We start from the raw sequence: 18,845 nt of genomic DNA, 5'->3' as shown, positions 1-18,845 counted from the left end.
AAGTGACATGGAAAAAATATATAGAAACTTCTTACTGATGGTGATATTTCATAAAACTGTGAGAAATGTCAGGAAGCTGAGTTGAATAACAGATTGTAAAATGGAGGGTTGTTTTCTTTCTTTTTTTCCAGGAAACGATGCATAATTCATGTCCCTTTCTTTGCAGCAGCCTGAACCACAGGAAAGTCATCAGGGCTTTTAGTGATGCAGCCAGCCTGGTTTACAGGAAAACATAGTCTGTAGTTTATTCCCTCCATATTTGAATCTCAACATTTCCACCCACTTCTGATCTCAGTGACCGTAAAGAACGCCCTCTGAGGTTTACGCTAAAGACTTGTCTGCTCCATCCAAACATTGGAGAGAAACATCTCAGACTAAAATGAGACAGATTTTGACAGTTAACAAAAGGCATGAAAAAGCATTGTGTGTGCAGAACTGGAGCTTTTTTTAAAAATAATGTTAGTGTATGAATTTTTTTGTGCACATTATTTTCATGCACATTTCCGTCCTCAAAAGCAGTAGTAACGACAAAAAAAAAATAAATAAAATAAAATAAAAGAACAGCTGCTTCCACGGTTCCTTTCACTGTAATACAGACCGGACTAAAATAGGAAAGAAGTCTGGGAACGCTCTGTGTCGAGGGCCCACAAGCTATGACATCATGTTATTGTTCCCGCGTCAGTCAAAAGCATTTATCAAAAAATATCAGAGAAGACAGTAAACAACACATTTCTTATGGAGCATGCAAACATCTCCCATCCTCCTCAGCTTAAACTGTCATCCTCTTGTCTGTTTTTATTCATCAAAGACTTTTAATTCTCTCTCTTGTCCCGCTCCTTTTTGAAGTTCAGGTGAATTATAATTATTTGTTGTTTTCTTTTCCCTTTGACTGCATGTAAATGCTGAGGAGATAATTGCTTGAGGATTGTTGTGAAAGCACAAACAAAGCCAGGGGTGAATGAGAGCGTCCTGAGGGCCTGACTCCTGCAGAGCTCTGCAGAGAGGACGCTCACCTTTACTCCCTGGTCAAATACCTGGTGCTTATAAGTGCGAGAAAACTGCAAATGATTTAGTTTTTGAACCAATTACTTACTCTGGGAAGTTTTAGAAAATTCAAAAAGGAAGCAAATCCCACATGATGACATCTGGTTGGTATCATCAGCGTATCAACAGTTTGTGCCCAAAGGTTATTTCTCATGGAAATCTTGCATGACGACATGGACAGTCTATTTAAAGACAACTCAAAGTTGCATTGTGGGAAGGGTTTTTGATGCTTGGACCATGAGAGGGACTAAAATCTGCATATTTTCTTTTTTTTTTTTTTACAATGTTAATAAAATTTACATTCATCAATTGCAACATCACTGATTACCTGTGATAAACATAATAATATAATAATAATAATAATAATAATATATAGCATAATAATACAAACTAAATCTGGATAATATCTGCATCTGTTGCACTGATCCTATTTCTTTTTTTTTTAATTTAAAATGTGAATCTACTTTTTAAACATGCTGAGTCGCCCTTTTATTTAGATTTAATTAATGTGTTTTTTTCATGGCCAGTTAAGTTAATCAAATAAAGGGTGGTTTCACTGTATATTTGTGGTTTAAAAATGACATAAGAGAAACACTTTAAAGCATTTGAATAGAGCTTAAAAATAACAAACTATTCCTAATATTTATGAGGCAGTCAAGATGTTTGTTTGGGGATGATTTATTGTTGTTTTTGTGTGTATTGTCAATCTTTAAATAATTATCACTGAGTATTGTCTATTTTTAAATAATTATCAGGGATTTTTTTTATGTATCAGTTTATTCATTGATTAATTTCATTCATTTAATAATACAAACCTTTAGCCGACAAATCGCTATCATTGTTTGCACTACATCTCCCATGTGCCATTTCGTCAAACACTTGCAGTTGATTGGCTGCAGCTCAACTCAGCTTCACCGTTCACCTCTGTGATTGGCCATGTCATCCTGTCAATCAAACAAAGTACTTCTTTAACCAATCATGTTAGTAGTTCGCTAGAAGTGGGCGGGGGTTAATATTCTTCCTCACACATCAGTCTCGTTTCCTGGTCGTTGCTAACAACCTGCTGCCTGTAACTTCACCTGCCCGCCGTCCCCTCATGCATTGACGGCCTCCAGCGGCGGTGTTTCGGGGGGTGTGTGTGCGGGGATGCGGCCGTGTCGACGCTGCTGAGGGGCGGCCGGACTCTCAGCTCCGCGCTGGCTGCATGCTACTCCGGTTCTCTCTGCCTGCTGTCTGACGCTGGAGGGGGGGTTGCAGTGTGGCCTCCAGCCGCCGCTGCTGCTGCGATTGAACTTCATTTCTCAGCGTCGCTTTCCCCCTGAAATCATGTTTATTTATTAAAGATGGCGGCGAGAGGGACACTGTGAACTAAATGACTGTCAGAAACATCGCCTCCATTTGTAATATGGTGAGTATGAAGCCGGCTGTGTGTGTGTGTGTGTGTGTGTGTGTGCGCGCGCGCGCGCGTGCATGTGCGTGTGCGTTGCTATCGATCTGCCTGCAGCCTCCGTGTGTGTTGGAGCTGGTGTATGGGGATGTTCATGGGTGAGTCGCCTCCCCCCTGCACCCTCACACACTGTGCAAAGGGGGGGGGGGGGGGGGGGTCGGCTCTTTATTAAAAGGATGGACTATGAGCTACAAACATGGGCCTCCATCTCAAACATAGGCTGCTGCAGGATCTGGCTTCCTGTCTGTCATCTTTGACTTTATGTGTTACTGCCTGAGACTCGACACAGCGTCCACTTTGTAGAGCTGTCACCGATGATTGACAGGTGAATGAAGCCTCGCGCTGCCCGTGACAGCTTGTTGTGATTGCATAATCTGCTGCTGCAGAGAGCCACTAACAGCACAGAGACCGCGGCTTGTCCTGCATGTAGACCGGATCTAATGTCGATCAGCCTGCACACTGTGTCACCTCTGGGTGCTGCTGGGTGCATTATTGACACTGTGCATTGTATCAGATATTGAACAAGTGGTGTGTGTGTGTGTGTGTTGTGGAAATAGAGCTTTGATAAGTCAAGTTTGGATGCACGCAGTCTGAGAGGACAGTTCATTAACATCACAAACAGGTTTGACGTCCTGCTGAGACACTCAGATTATTTGAGTATAAATCAGGGCTGGGTGATTGGTCATTGTATTTCACATTAAACAAAAGGAAATAAGGCATGTATTGCCAAAGATTTTTTTTCTTAATTGATTTTAATGTAAATCATTTAAGTCTATTATTTAATCATGCCACAGTGTTATGATAATATTCATTTCAAACTGCAGGGAATGTTTGCTGCTTTTTGTCTCGTCCCTGCAGAAGATTAAAAACTGCTGCACAAAAACAACTAAAGTAATTTAGTTTGTTCAGAAAGAAGCACGCTAAACTAATCTTTCATTTGGATCTCGTTTGAACAGCAATGGATTGTGGGATGCGTAGTTCTTTCACTCCAAAACATTTTGCGGTAACTCGTCAGTTTATGGTTCCAACTTTGGGATTATCTGAGGAGTCATCGGAGGATTAGAGCGGGAACATTTAGAACCGGAGCCCCCTGAAGGAGTGCGTTGTCCCCGTCCCCGTCACCGTGTCCTTTTTGCCTGGAGATTAATTTCATGTTCTCAAAGTGAATCGATCCTTATTCGAACCACCAGCCAAAATAATTCAGTTCACTAACTTCAGGTAACAAAACTTTAAAACACCAAATATGAGCTGGCTTTGGTTCGTCATATTTTAATCTTCTGAGCAAAAGTTATCAAACTGGATTAGTCTTTGGTCTATTAATGCATCGACGTTTGATGCTCTCCCTCCTCGTTCTTTCGTTGTGTAATCGAGGTCATGCACATTATCAAGGTAAAGATGGAAATGAATTCCTTCCTGACATTAAAGTGCTAATTTACAGTTTTTGTCCTTGAAGGTGAATAATACCCTCAGTGTAAACATGACACACTTCTTCAGTCTTTAGTGAACGATCCAGATAGTTGAGTCATATGTTGGTCAAGGATGGATCTTTATTTAACTGTTTTTATTTCACCCAACAACAAAAAAACAACTTTTTTAATAGAAGTTGAGGAAGCTGAAAAAGTTTTCAACTGTCGCAAAAACAGATTCAAGTAAAAAGGAGTTAAACGTCTTTGTCTCATTTTAAATAAAAGATGCAACAAGCCGGCGTTTAAACGAGGAGCTCAGCGGTCAGAGCGTGGTGTCAGGTGTCTGCAGGCCCTCACACATGGTTTACAAAGATTTCTCTTTTATTTATTTACATTTTATATTTCTGCACAAACACACTTTTATCTGCAGTGTTTCTGTGCTGGACCTTCAGAGCATTATACAACATTATACAAAACACAGAGAGACGACAGGGAGGAGTATTTTAATAAAGAATATTGTATTTGCATGTATTAACAGCTCTGGCATTATAAACTGAATGTTTTGGTTTACTTATAGGATCTCTAAGAACTTTAAATTTATGAGTTTTAAGTCGTAGGATCCTTAAGTTTATACATCTGCTGAATCTCGACAAAAAACCTGGTTCATGATCCAAAACTAACGCGTATCGTGATACCTGTCGTATCGTGAGGCTGTGGGAAATACCCAGGCCTATAAACTATTTATTTTTCCTTTATTTAATCTTTATCTTATCATTGTTTTTCCTTCAGTTTTAAATAAAGAGTCGGAGGAAAGGGTCACTTGTTTGTCGCTCTCGTGCTGCACACGTCTCCGACTGACACAAAGTCGTGTTCCTTGACTGACAGAAATGAGGCTGAAAGTCAAAGCCTTCCTCTGAACAAAGCCGCGGTTCAGTCGTGAGAGCTTTGAGACCCTGACCGGAGATAAGTGCTCGCTCTCAGCAATCAGACGCAAAATACTCCTGACTTCTGACATGAAGCGGAACGATTAAGACCATATCATTTTTCTACTTTTACGGGGTTTTTTTCTGGCTGGAAGTTAACTTCCAGACAGAAACTGATACTTTGAAATTTGGCTTCAAGGACAATTTGCTCAATTAAAGTGTCACAAAGAGATGCCTTTAATTTTGATTTATCTCTGAGCTCCGGCTTCAATCAAAGCCTTGGCTTCTTTTTCACATTTTTTGTGGGGGGATCTTGCTTTTCGCTAGCTTCGTGCTAGCTCTAGCTTAGCGTTAGCACTAGCTTAGCGCTAGCTTTGTGCTAGCTTCTCTACAAATACAAACAAGAAGCGTTTGCAGCCTAAACTCGACTAAATGACTGTCTTCAGGGCCAAAATTAGTAATTCAACGTCTGATAAACTTATAAATTCACTCTCTAAATTGATCGCTCTGGACTGTAGACCCCTATTAGTGGTAGAAGATAAGGGGTTAGAAAATGTGCTACAGATAGCAACGTGTGATCCAACTTTCCAGCTGCTGTGCAGAAAAACTATTTCAAACAAGATCCAACAGCTTTATGAAACTGAGAAGCAAATAACACTGCATGCATTGTATTCATTCATCCACCAAAATCCATCTAGATTGAGAAGTGTTGCTGTTTAGGGCAAATATTGTGACAATTGTCTTCAATTAGTTAAACATTTTGAGTCAAGTCCAGCCCCTATTAAAGACACATCTGATGAGTTTACAGTGAGGATACTTTCTGTTTTCTGTTTTCGTCACGTTCAGCTGAAAGTCACCAGTTAACTGGGTCACTATTTAAATGGATGTCACATGACTTTCATTTACGCCAGCAGACGACTCCATGGACAACAAAACTGTATTTTTACCTGGCAGAACAAAGGAGTGTCTCGTCTACGTTAGACCTTTTATCAGATGGTTTCTTTGTGTTGTTCGTGTGACTTTACTGTACAGTGGATGGTTTGGATCCATTTGTGTGCACAATCAAACTAACTGATTGAGGTGGCAGCTTCAGAATAAGTCCTGTTGTCAGATAAATGAGATATTTATGTAAATGGAGTCTGGTGCCATTGAGGAGTGATTTCAGGCCTATCTAAAAATAAACGTGCTGCTCTTAGTTTGAGTCGGCTTGTTTTCCAAAAGGTGGACCTGACCGCCATTTTAACCTGCTTCATGACTTCCTGGATGAATCAATCTACTAAAGCAGTGACAAAAATATGTGTACATATTAAAGGAGATGGATTTATTCAGATCCACGACACTTTAATTGTCCTTTTAGACTTAAAGCTTTTGGTCTCCATATTTATCAGCATAAGATCAACAAGTGGACATCCTGCAGCAGCTCTCTTGTCTCCTCTGTATGCTGTTCCCCCTTAGATGTAAAGATAAAGGTTGACTTCACACACACACACACACACACACACACACAGGCTGAAATATACTCGTGCACAAACAGGATCCTACGGACGTGCACTAATGGAGAGATGGCAGAGTGACGGAGCTTCCTCTAGTAGGAGCTGGTGTCGGGGTGAGGGATTTGGTGCCTTGCTCAACCCAAGTCCCTACGAACTGTGTGTGTGTGTGTGTGTGTGTGTGTGTGTGTGTGTGTGTGTGTGTGTGTGTGTGTGTGTGTGTGTGTGTGTGTGTGTGTGTGTGTGTGTGTGTGTGTGTGTGTGTGTGTGTGTGTGTGTGTGTGTGTGTGTGTGTGTGTGTGTGTGTGTGTGTGTGTGTGTGTGTGTGTCAGAGTGTGAACACCTCAGGGGGTTAATACAGCACAATAAGGAAACATAAAAAGAACGGTCACTGTGTTCTGCAGCTGCTTGCTGCCAGTGTCATCCTGCACTCTCTTAGCTTTTGCTGAGTCATGCTCACCTGCTGTCATGATGAGTCAGGTGTCAATATTTTGACTTGGATATCTGTGAAGGTGAGGCCCAGCTGTAAAACGACTGGATCTCCCTTTAAAGCTTCAGCAGCCGGTTAAGGCTCAGTGGCTCGACATAGTTTGCATCATGATTTGGTTACATATCCAAAAATAATCAAATGAGGCTTTTGCACACACACACACACACACACACACACTAAATATAATGCATGTGTGTTACAAGGGATGACGTCTTTAGTTTCTGGTTTTCATGACCTTTGCTGTGTTTCTGGTCTCTCAGGGCACCAATGCCTCTGCTCTGGAGAAAGACATCGGCCCGGAGCAGTTCCCAATCAATGAACACTACTTCGGATTGGTCAATGTGAGTATCTGTTAAAACGTTCACACAATAACCCCCAAAAAAACAAACACACACACACACACTGGTTTCATCTTTCAAAACAAATCACGGCGGCGCTCGATGAGTCATGTCCTCTTCTAGAAAGTGAACGTGACAGTGATGACCGTAACAGGGATGTTCTGTTTCCCCTTAAATGGCACTTACACGAACACCTTAATGACAACACATGTGCTTATTTACCAGACGATCTGAAAGTGAATCTCTGTCCTCCTCTGCCTCGTCTTTTCCCCCCCCCTCAGTTTGGAAACACGTGTTACTGTAACTCGGTGCTCCAGGCGCTGTACTTCTGCCGGCCGTTCCGGGAGAACGTTCTGGCGTATAAAGCCCAGCAGAAGAAGAAGGAGAACCTGCTCACATGCCTGGCCGACCTCTTCCACTCCATCGCCACACAGAAGAAGAAAGTGGGCGTCATCCCACCCAAGAAGTTCATCTCACGACTCCGGAAAGAGAACGGTGAGAGTCCGAACCAGAGCTCAAGACGTTCTTAAAAACGTCAACATTTATTTTACCTTTTTAACACCTTGAATTAAGGGGGCGGGGGATGGTGGCGCAGTGGTTAGCGTGTGCGTCCCCATATATGGAGGCCATAGTCCTCAACGCAGGCGGCCCCGTGTTCGACTCCAGCCTGTGACTCCCCTCTCGCACGCCCACTCTCTCTCCCTGATTTCCATCTCCGTTGAAGGGAAGTCGATGCACATGCACCTTTTTAAAATCGAACCGCCTGTTAAAATGACGCAACCGCAAGCACTGTGATTGGTCCCCGGGGTAGCAGCGTGTTTCCAGGCACGTCCAACATTTCTGGCATCGGTTGTTCAGAAAAAAAAAAAACACGCCGGTATAATCAGCTGCTGCTCGCTGTTTATTAGCCCAGACGCCGACATGGTCTTCCCTCTTTGTCTTCTTCTTCTTATTATTTACTTATTTAATTTATTGTTTTTTATTTCACTACAATATGCCAGTGTTGTTGTACTTGTTTACATTTATAAACAATAAAAAGTTGTTGACAAAAAAAATTATCAAGATGAAAAATTGCTGAATTGACCAACAAAAAAAAACAAGGACAAATACATCCATAAAAAAGGAAAAGGATATTTTTTCAAAAACAAAACAAACGTGCGTTTCATTTCTTAATCAATAAGACGAGTAAATTATTGCAATAAATGCAGCATTTCCTGTTTTTGATAAACATAAAAATGCAGGCAAACTTCTTACAAATTGGTCCGAACTGCACTCTCCATCTTTTGCTTGAGGCAGCTTTTGGTTAAGTGTTTTTTTAGGCTTCAGTACTTCATGATGACATGAATCATACAAATAACTGAACGTTTGTCAATTCAAATCACAAGAGAAATTATTTTCTAAAAATATTTTCTAAATTAAAAAATAGTTGTAGCTTCAATGGAAGACTTTTTCAGCTTGGTATTCCTGCTCTTGTCAGAGTCGGTGGACACTGGTACACACACACACACACGTACACACACACACACGTCCATGAACAGTCCGAGGGTTCAGAGTGTGTGTCTGCAGCAGGGTTATGTGCAGTGAAGGGCAGGTGCATGTTGGTGGTAAGGTCGTTCAGACACAGAGGCTGCCTGTTCTCTGCTGTCCAGGAAGCTCTTTATGTGGATGAACAATGAGATCTCTGTTCAGACCAGGTTTGGTCAGCTTCCCCCCCCTTCCCCCCCTCCTCCTCCTCGATTCTGCACATCTCATCTTTCACAGACAAACCTGTTCTCAGAAGCAGGACAGTGAAGGTTTACAGTAATGATGATCCAAACAGACGGATGGTTGGGCCCAGTTATTGTTTGAGACTTACAAATCAAAGGTCCGGTTCACTGCTCTTCAGCTCGTCGGCCCCGTGCTAAGAACGATCCTTCCTCCAGTCCTCGTCATCTGTGACGTCAAATACCACCTCAAAAACAAGAGCAGCACTGGAGGGAATCATGTCAGATCACGTATATACCGTCTTGTTTATTATGTTATAAACTCTGCACATGCATGTTAGCAGTCAAGGGGCAGTCAAGGGGCACCGAGGCTGCAGTACCCAGTCCCTCCACCGCTCTGTGGAAAAACACGGGGAGAAGCACAGCTTTCATTTACAGGTGCACTCTGGCTGTGTAGGATGCAATCAGATTAGATGTAAATACATTTTCATAAAGGTGTCCGGATCACTGCAGTGATGAAAGTGAACAGGCAGGTTGTGATAAGGTGTGATCATATGACGCTCGCGTCCTGTAAGCTTCATTAACTGAAAAAAAAAACCAAACAAATGTAATTTCAATCTGTAATTTCTGAGTAAGTTTAGCTCGCTGTTTAAACATCAATAACTGACTAAACTAAAGGCATTTGTTTGGACTTTTTAAGTCTGTGGTAACCATGACAACCGCCGGTCCATTCGACTGAAATCGCCAGTTAACATGGCCGCTCTTTAAAGCGTAACACCGCCTGTCCTTCCCCAGTCACTAATCAGTCATCTTCATTCTTTTCTTTTTCTTTTTTTCATGCTCCCTTCAGATCTGTTCGATAACTACATGCAGCAAGACGCCCACGAGTTCCTCAACTACCTGCTGAACACGGTGGCCGACATCCTGCAGGAGGAGAAGAAGCAGGAGAAGCAGAACGGACGCCTGAAGAACAACGGCACCGCCATCGCCACGGAGACGGAGCCGGAGAACAAGACGGAGCCCACGTGGGTCCACGACATCTTCCAGGGCACGCTGACCAACGAGACGCGCTGCCTCAACTGCGAGACGGTGAGTGTCATAGGGATTTCTGTTAAAGGGCGGCGTGGAGTGTCACGCTGAGTCACCGAGCTCTCCTGAATGAAAGTCTGAAAAGAGTTCGCTGAGATGCAGATTGAGCTCCGGCCGCCCACTGGACATCAGGGCTGGCCTTTTGTCCTCACACTCAGAGGGCGAGGAGTGGGACGGTTGCCCTGAACAACCTCTGCAAACACCAACGATGCTCTGTGCCCAGACAAAAGCTCGGTTTAATAAGCGCTTTAAACAACGACTGGTAAAGTGTGTGTGTGTGACACTTTAGTGACCTGGATGTGTGTGTCTCTCCCCCGACAGGTGAGCAGCAAAGATGAGGATTTTCTGGATCTTTCTGTGGACGTGGAGCAGAACACATCGATCACACACTGTCTCAGGTAGGGCGGGTTGATTACACCTCACAGGCCAACCACATGACCACGTTCTTAAATAACCGGGCCTCCTGTGGCGTGCTCTACCCTGCAGGGACTTCAGCAACACGGAGACTCTGTGCAGTGAATACAAATACTACTGTGAGACGTGCTGCAGCAAGCAGGAGGCGCAGAAACGGTCAGTGAAGCTTGTTTTTATTTATGTCCTTAGATGCAAAATAACGACATCACGAAGGAGGAAAAGATTCAGCTGATCCGAAGTGACGCTGATATCATCAAACAAAATGTCGAGCGTTCGTTCCTGCTGGGTCTGATCACTGATTCCAGGATTTAAAGAATCAGCTCGAGTGCTTTAAACACAGTCATCTCTGTGATTGGCTCTTTCACATCTGTTTCCCGGTGTGAGGAGATTAGATTATTATATGCTGCATCCATCATGATTGTGTGCGATATGTGTACCGTAAATTCCGTACTATTGAGCGCACCTGGATATAAGCCGCACCGGCTAAAAATAAGTAAATAAATGTATTTGTACATATATAAGCCGCACTTGATTATAAGCCGCAGGTGTCCACGCTATAACAAGAGCTATTTACACAGACGTAGGCTACCGGTAACATCCGCAAATACTGTAGCGTCCGTACGGACGTTAAAGGACGACGAGAGCGTTCAAATAATAACTTTTAATAACCCGATCACTGTCGGCCGTGACCACGCCGTTTACAGCAGAGAGCAACACATAACTTGCCGTAACAATCCAACTCTCTCCCCCAGCGTTCTCTCATACAGCCACTCAAAGCGTTCTCGCTGGTGCATTCACTGACTCTCCACATAATCGGAATTATGAACACATTATCAACTACTGACTTTACAACATGAACCGTTACAATACGAAGCCTAGCCGACGGTGTCTGTAACACGGCTGATGAAAAAGATGACCATAATATATTTCACAAGAAAAAGTCCATCCATTCACTGCCTCAGAATGACTTCATTACTCACTTCCTCAGTCTCTGTTGTCGCTGTCAGAGTCATCTTAACGTGCAGCAGCTCTGTTAGCTTCTTTGACAGCCAGGTCAATCGCCTTTAACTTGAAAGCTACATCATATGTATTTCTCCGTGTGTTTTCCATCATGAGGGTGCGTGCATGAAGCGCAAAATGACTGATATTAAGATCCGACGTGACGAAGTCAAATGTTTTTGCGGCACAAGCTCATTGTCCCCCATAAAAAATCCATGCATTAGCCGCACCGGAGTAGAAGCCGCAGTGCTCGAAGTGTGAGAAAAAAGTAGCGGCTTATAGTCCGGAATTTACGGTAGTTCATCAGTTGGTAATATACACACACTTTTGTGTTGTCTGTTTTCCTGCTCACCTCACGTCGACACTAGACTTATGACCTAAACCGTGGAGTGAAGAGTCTGAACGCATTTCTTCTTCTTCTTCTTCTTCTACTCCTCCTCCTCGTAAAATAAAAAGCAGTTTGCACTCGCAGCTTAGGCTGAACGATTTTTGGGAAAATTGAATTGTGATTTTTCTAGCAGAAATTGCAGAAATTTCGATTTTTGTCACGATTTTCTTCAAATCAAGCTTGTGCAATGTTCTCAATGTACAGTAACGTTTACAAACATGACAGGAAATTACATCATACCAGTTAAAACTTTAAATGCCAGTTAACTCTAAATTAATAAACTGAAAACTAAAGTTAAGAATTGATTTCAGATTTATTTATTAAGAAGAAACACACAGACGGTGTGATGTTCTTGGCTTTAGTGTCAGTTTGACAGAAATCTGGTCGTAAGTTGATATATTTTGGGCCTTTGGGGTTGCCAGGTGACTTAGTTCACAGAAGTTATGCAACAAGAGAAGCCAACAATGTCTCTATATTTTCTTCTAGCCATACGGCCGAAACATTTGTCTGTGAGTGTCATTTCATGTTCAGGTCTTGCATTGTATCTCTTGAGTATGTTTAATAAGTTTACAAAGTGAGATAACAACAATTGACACATTCGCGATGCTAGCTGCTAGCATTCCTATTCAAATTCTCATAGACGTTAGCATCAAGCTAGCGGATTTTTCGGTTGTTTAGCATATTATGAGATGAATAACTTATGCTTTGATATCTGTTTAGTTTTTACAGTGCTTCCTTTATTAAAGACTGGAAAAAGAAACTTCAGCTTCTTTATTGGAGGAAAACTGTGAGCTATCTGTCGAGTTGTGTGTCAGGCTAAAGAAGTCACGCGCGCACGCAGCATAGACTGTAACGGCTCCTGGGTCAGTCGGCAAAACCGTTGGCGATCACGTGATCGTGTTTTCTGAAATCAATTGTTCAGCCTTACTCGCAGCTATTTAAGGAAAAAGTTTTTTGTTTTGTTTTTAAATCGTAAATTGTTCTTGTATCAACGACTCACCTGCATGGTGAGTCATCGTTACACCTGGACAGCAGGCGGTTTACAGGACGTGGCGTGGGACGGCCTCAGCTTCCGGGTTGCTCTGAGCGTGTTTTCCCTCTCTCGGCAGGATGCGCGTGAAGAAGCTGCCCATGATCCTGGCTCTCCACCTGAAGAGGTTCAAGTACATGGAGCAGCTGCATCGCTACACCAAGCTGTCCTATCGAGTGGTTTTCCCCCTCGAGCTGCGACTGTTCAACACGTCGGGAGACGCCGTCAACTTAGATCGCATGTATGATCTAGTGGCTGTGGTGGTGCACTGTGGCAGGTATTTTTATTTATTTATTTATTTAAAGTGTGTTTGATCTGTGCATAGCATGCACATTGGACAAACTAGATTAGCACATGTGCAGGCGGCTTGAAAGAAAAAAAATAAAACACAACAAATAAAATAAGAAATAAATGCATAATAAAGAGCAAACAGCAACATGATCAAGCAATTATCCATTTAAGAGCGATTCATGTGAGCACTGTTGTTTTCTCATTTTAGATTGGCAGGAACAGTAGGGTTAGGCTGTCTGTCTGTCCCAATGCATGTAAATATAAACGTATAAATACATATAAACAAGAGTTCAAGATACTAAAACACAAGCAGCAGATTTAGTGAAAGATTTGTGGAACAGCAACAAACAACATCCGCTATGTGACACTCCCCCTCCGTGACTCCGTCAGCAGTCACACTCGCAGCTCCATCCAGGCGTAGGGTAGAAATACAGCAGCAGGCTTTGGGACAAACTTCACTATCTCAGGCGGAAACAGGAAGTGTGTGTTACCATGGTTACCGGCATCCTGGGGGAACGGCTTATTATTAATGTACGTAATACATTCTGTAAAAATCTTTATGCAGATTATTTTTCTCTAGTAAATTTACATTAACTTGGACTTATAGCAAAGCGATCAGATGGAGCCCACATTCTTTATTGTAATTTATAATTTAATTAATAATGTTTAATTAGTTTATTATAATATCAAAGAACAGGTTGTCGTCAATGAAAGCAGACAAGGAGACTATAAATGAACATCACAGCTGCAAAACGTTTACTTTTTTGTTGTAGCCGAAATCAAGTTTTACAAAGAAATCAAAAGTAGAACAATGATAAATAAATAAATTAATAAGAGTGAGAAGTTGTCTGCACCTTATTTTAATATTCTTTAGTTTTGTAACAGTCCCTTTAAATATGAAACACAATGAAATAAATAGGTGAACAGAAGGAAGAAAAGAAGAGGAGGCTTTTATTTGATCCTTTAAAACAATAAACATGTGAAGTTGTTAACGTCTGTATGATCATATTAAATGTCCATCTTAGTTGGAGCAGTGTTTTGGTTTGTACGAAGACTAACACACGAAACTTACTTTTGTATAGGTCACTCCTTACGTGACTAGCGGACGCAATAGGCGTTACACGTGATCATCGCTGGCGGAGGGTTTTATGGTCCACTACCACTCCCCGCTAAGTGGTTTGAGACGGACTTAATATGGCGAGCCCTCCGCGTGGACGCGCAGACGGAGGGGTTGTGGGTCGGGCTAGGGTTTGAAAAAGACCCATAGAATGGAGTTAAATAATCTTCTGTTTCAGGGGGGGTTAATCAAATGAAGAGTAACTGATCTCAGCCGTGGAACTGGAACTCTCTGTACTCACACTTTTAGAATCACCTATTCGTTGTCACCTGATGTATCTTTACATCAATATTTATTGCAGATTGTTTTTTACCCGTGCCCTGATGTTCTTCTGTAGGATTATGTAACATCTGCACCACAAAGACTGACTGTCTGTGTCTCCTCAGTGGTCCAAACAGAGGTCATTACATCACCATTGTGAAGAGTCACGGCTTCTGGCTGCTGTTTGATGACGACATCGTGGAGGTGCGTCACATGTGATTGTGTCGTCGTCTTCGTCTGTGTTGGCAGCGTCTCCTCACACAGCCTCTCTCTCTCTCTCTCTCTCTCTCTCTCTCTCTCTCTCCTGTTCTGTGCAGAAAATTGACGCCCAGGCCATCGAGGAGTTTTACGGGCTTACCTCAGACATCTCCAAGAACTCCGAGTCAGGATACATCCTCTTTTACCAGTCCAGGGAGTGAGCGAGCGAGCGAGCCGTAACAGAGACACAGGAGAAGACTGAAATGTTTTTGTTTTTTTTTAAACCTTCAGCCTAACCGACTCCTGCCATTTTTCATCTCATCCTGAAGTATGTGCCAACCCTCTGACTCTGGATCCCTCTGAGTTTACCTCTCTCTGTCTCTCTCTCTCTCTCTCTCTCTCTCTCTCTCTCTGTGTAATTTGCTTCTTGCCTTTCAGTCACCTGCATCTGGACTGCACTTTAAAAACAAAAGCAAAAATGCTCAACAGCATGACAGAAACACAAAGAAGTCTTCACTGGCTTTGTGCATACGTGTGTGTGTGTGTGTGTGTGTGTGTGTGTGAATCCTGCAGACGAGTCTGGTGCACATGCAGACTTTTGTACGATATCATTCAGATGTATATACTGTCTCCTCCCCTCTTATATCTCCTCTCAGTAGGGCTATCTCCCCGTCACCATCCCCTCTCCTTTGTTGTGCTCCTGGTCCTGAAGGACGCGTGGGAGGTGAATGAGGTTGGAGACAAACACTGTAAAAAAACAAACAAACTCAGAGTTAGATTTTAATGTCGTTTTGGAGCAATATGTGAGCACTGATGGAGGAGAAGCAACACGCTGAGCTTCAGTTCATCAGCTGTGACCACAAGAAATCCAACTTTATACAACGCTCAAACACTACTGTCAAAGGATCCTTTAAATCAGCTTCAATCTGAATCCTACAAACTATTTATTCTATGTATTTATTACTCTTATTTCTCATTCTGATAATGAAGTCTTGTGTGTGTTGTTCGGCTCGTTTGAGAGCGTTATATGTTGAAGGTTGAAGGTGTCGACTTGTTTGGATACTGTTTCGATACCACGTGTTTTATAATGTTGATATTTTTATCTCTATCAGCAGTGAAAGAATCCACTGTTGGAGTTTATCCAACTTTTTTTTTTTTTTTTTTAATTAAAAAAAGAAGAAATTAATTGGTTGTCTAGGACTTCCAGTTTTGTTGAAGCGGTAACAGAGCAGATTTTTTTTTGTACTCCAGTTATATTGAAGTTTAAAGTTCCTGTGTTGTGACACCTGGGGATGTAATGATGAATCGTGAGGCAGTTAAAAAATCGATTCAGACGTGTCAAAGGTGCAGAAAACGCTACTCTGAAAAAAATCATATAATTTAATATGGTCAGCGTCAGGCGGTTTTGTTGTAACGGGCAGGCGTTACCGTGGCAACCGCAAAGCCAAACCACACCGTCAAGCAGGGTTGCAGCCCACGCTCGCCCCAAACGAGTTTAAGAACCAAAGCGATGACGAAGTGCTTTGAATTCTAACTCATCGTAACTTCTCTTCAGTCTCATTTTGTGGAATAAATCGTGAACGTATCGTATCGGCTGTTGAGGGAATCGTTACGTCCCTTGTGACAACCCTAGTTTTGACCTAAAATGTGATTTTTTTTTTTAATTATTTATTGGTCAGATTGAATCTAAAACCACATTAAAGATAGGAGACATTGTTATAAATCACTGTTTGTGTAACTTTAGTCGGATTAAAATACTCAAACTATGGCTCTAAAGCTATTTCCTCTTTATGAAGGATGTTTATTTAAGTTTTGGTATTTTTTTTTATCATGATCATTAAAATAAATGAGATAATGTTGTTTTAAAACACGTGGTATCCAAAGGTGTTAAAAAACGACAGCGACAGCTTTACCGTAGAGGGCATGGTGTATGAAATACACAGTCTGATGAAAAACGGCTGATAAAATAAGTCTGGAATTATTTTTCAGTTTGCATGTTTCCTAAAAAAAAAAAAAGAAAGAGTTGAGCCGGGTGAAGTGAGACGCAGCTCAGACCTCCCTGATCTTCTGATCCACATTTAAAGAAAAACTGTGCAATAAGAGGTGACGTGATCCAACGTGGATTTCCCAGTGAAACTAATAAGATATAATATAAAAAAATAACGTGTTTCTTTCCCAGTGACGAGTGTTGTGAATTGTATTCTCCTGATTTTTAAAATCCTCCCCTTTAAAACCAACGACAACAATTTAAAACCACTTTTTTCCTTTTTTTTTTTTTTTTACATTTCTGTGTTGAACTTTCTTTCATTTGAATTCATCTCAGACTTTGATGATGTATACATTGTGTCATACGGTTTGTACCCCACCTTAAGCTTCTGTGTTCATTCATGCAGCATCCTTTTGTCCTGTAGGAGTTTGGAGTCTTGAGCTCGCGTCCTTTTAGAGTAGTCGTTCTCGTGACAGACATTCCTGTTTTGCTGCGGCATCTGATTATTTACTGTATAGTTTAGAGATGGGGTGAATCCATTAACTCAGAGTGTGTGTGTGTGTGTGTGTGTCTGTTCAGGAGGGGCAGAATTTTCTTTTTTTTTGTTTAGTTTGTTACTGGGTGAAGTCACGAGGAAAATGTGCCAAACTGGAGTCCTCACTGACCTTTGCAGCGGTCTTTAACAGAACATTATTTTCTTTATAAAGATACAACTGTACATATATATTATGTAGAAGAAGAAAAAAAACACACTACTGGAAATAGGAGCATATTTTTTTAAAGCAAAGATCTTAACATGTAAAAACACTCAAAGATTTTAGCGGATCGTTAATGAAAGCCTTTTCAGAAACACGTGTATCTGTCGTCTTGTTTATCGATCTGGGTTTCACTGAGCCCGGTTCGAACGGTAGCAGGATTAGTCATTTGAGACCTTTAGGCGGGGGAACAGGAAGGAGACTTTTAAGCTGATCTTCCATTAACACTTATGCACTCTCTCCCTCACTGACGCGCTCAGCTGTTGCACTTGGTCTCATTTATCGAGCGGCGATCGATTTCTACCTGAGAGCTCAGGTGTGAGAGTCCTGCAGGAGGTGAGATCTGATCGAGCCTGCGGGGAGGGGGGGAAAAACAAAAACTGAAAGTGCACTTTATTAGTGATGAGCTTCGACGCTTTAAAAATGAAGAACCACATTTTAACACACTCATTTTGAGTTTTTGTCTTCTGTTCAATAAAATGACTATCGACTGCATGACTGGAGTGAGTGTCTTTGTTCTCATCGTTGCTTCCTGTAATTTAGACTGAAGATGAACCCAAGACGTGAATGTTTGACACGATGGCGATACTTCCTGACTCCTGGCCAATGGGTGACTTGTCAGTCGGCCTGTGTAATACATCAGTGCATCTCAACAATCTGATGTATTTTAGTTTTTTACACATTCTAGTAGTCAAGTGAGTCCTTCCTACTTTAGAGATCTCTGATTTCCAAAACTGAACATCAACAGATTGCTATAAATAAAGTCAATTCATATGCAGACAGAGATTTACACCAGATTCTCATTATCTTGGGATAAAAAAAAAACCGTTGGATTTCCAGCGATTAACTTCTTTCAGCTGAGATCTTGTTTTATGTTTCATATTTCAGAATAATAAAAATCTGCTTTTCTTACTGAAAACGGGTAAAATAAACTTTTCCAAAGATGACAAACCTCGTGTTGTCACGTGAACAGGATCATTTTCTAGCATCTATAGAAAGAAAAAAAAAATCTTTGAAAGGTCAGGTGACCAAATGTCAGTGCAGTTATCACATCACTTGTAATATTTAAATTTGTCATCAAGCAACCACCAAATGATTTTAAATTCCTGCTAAGCTAATGACGTATCATCAGCCTCAGTTGTTTTTGTTTACGTTAGCTAATTAGCAACAATTAGCAATGAAACTTATTCAAGGTGGTACATGTTGTAAACCTCTTTGCATTTGCACGTTAGCTTGCAGTCTTGATTATTTCTAATATTTTCTAAATCTTAAAGCGAAATTAGAGAAAAGCCTTTCTTTAAAAAATATTTTGGTTTTCACAAAAAAAAAAAAATCGACACGACTTTACAGGTGAGCAGCTTTTTGTCCTCTCAGTGACCTTGACAGCTCATCTAATCCAGAAAATATTACAAAAAATATCAATTAAATTACAAAAGGATGTCAGTAGTATCATGAGTGTTAGTGGGTGGGTGTGT

The 18,845-nt window shown here is 41.5% G+C and overlaps 1 protein-coding gene and 2 long non-coding RNA genes across 10 annotated transcripts; 1 reads left to right on the top strand and 2 right to left on the bottom strand.

Moving 5' to 3' along the window:
• The first annotated feature begins 2,260 nt into the window (after nt 1-2,260).
• usp46 (ubiquitin specific peptidase 46) lies at nt 2,261-17,865 on the top strand. 6 transcript variants are annotated; one of them, XR_013779731.1, is made up of 10 exons: nt 2,261-2,452; nt 7,061-7,141; nt 7,420-7,633; nt 9,692-9,930; nt 10,252-10,328; nt 10,417-10,500; nt 12,841-13,038; nt 14,556-14,634; nt 14,748-14,956; nt 17,226-17,865. XR_013779731.1 is itself a non-coding variant. In XM_079350829.1 (9 exons), exons 1-9 carry the CDS (start codon nt 2,417-2,419, stop codon nt 14,847-14,849), a joined length of 1,110 nt encoding a protein of 369 aa, XP_079206955.1. In that variant the 5' UTR covers nt 2,261-2,416; the 3' UTR covers nt 14,850-15,810. The 6 variants fall into 6 exon arrangements, 2 of the variants coding, with proteins under 2 accessions (XP_079206955.1, XP_079206956.1); XR_013779732.1 differs by having other exon boundaries at nt 14,748-15,361; XR_013779733.1 differs by lacking the exon at nt 17,226-17,865 and adding an exon at nt 15,067-15,810.
• Nucleotides 9,052-12,830, bottom strand: LOC306828393. 3 transcript variants are annotated; one of them, XR_013779735.1, is made up of 4 exons: nt 12,732-12,830; nt 11,696-11,821; nt 10,224-10,285; nt 9,052-9,236 (listed from the first exon to the last, which is right to left on the bottom strand). It is a non-coding gene; the product is annotated as an uncharacterized lncRNA (long non-coding RNA). The 3 variants fall into 3 exon arrangements; XR_013779736.1 differs by lacking the exon at nt 10,224-10,285 and having other exon boundaries at nt 9,052-9,238; XR_013779737.1 differs by lacking the exon at nt 11,696-11,821.
• LOC306828395 lies at nt 14,895-17,232 on the bottom strand. Its single transcript, XR_013779739.1, has 2 exons — nt 16,174-17,232; nt 14,895-16,107 (listed from the first exon to the last, which is right to left on the bottom strand). It is a non-coding gene; the product is annotated as an uncharacterized lncRNA (long non-coding RNA).
• Nucleotides 17,866-18,845: the final 980 nt, after the last annotated feature.

The sequence above is a fragment of the Symphodus melops genome, assembly GCF_947650265.1.
Source record: "Symphodus melops genome assembly, chromosome: 8".
Lineage (NCBI taxonomy): Eukaryota > Metazoa > Chordata > Actinopteri > Labriformes > Labridae > Symphodus > Symphodus melops.
This window is presented reverse-complemented; position numbering and strand designations above follow the sequence as displayed.

What these genes read in the sequence shown, in the direction of transcription:
- usp46 (XM_079350829.1), top strand. Translation starts at nt 2,417, where the DNA reads ATGACTGTCAGAAACATCGCCTCCATTTGTAATATG. An exon ending in ACGACTCCGGAAAGAGAACG is followed by an intron (nt 7,634 to 9,691) that starts GTGAGAGTCCGA and finishes TGCTCCCTTCAG; the next exon opens with ATCTGTTCGATAACTACATG. An exon ending in GCTGCCTCAACTGCGAGACG is followed by an intron (nt 9,931 to 10,251) that starts GTGAGTGTCATA and finishes CTCCCCCGACAG; the next exon opens with GTGAGCAGCAAAGATGAGGA.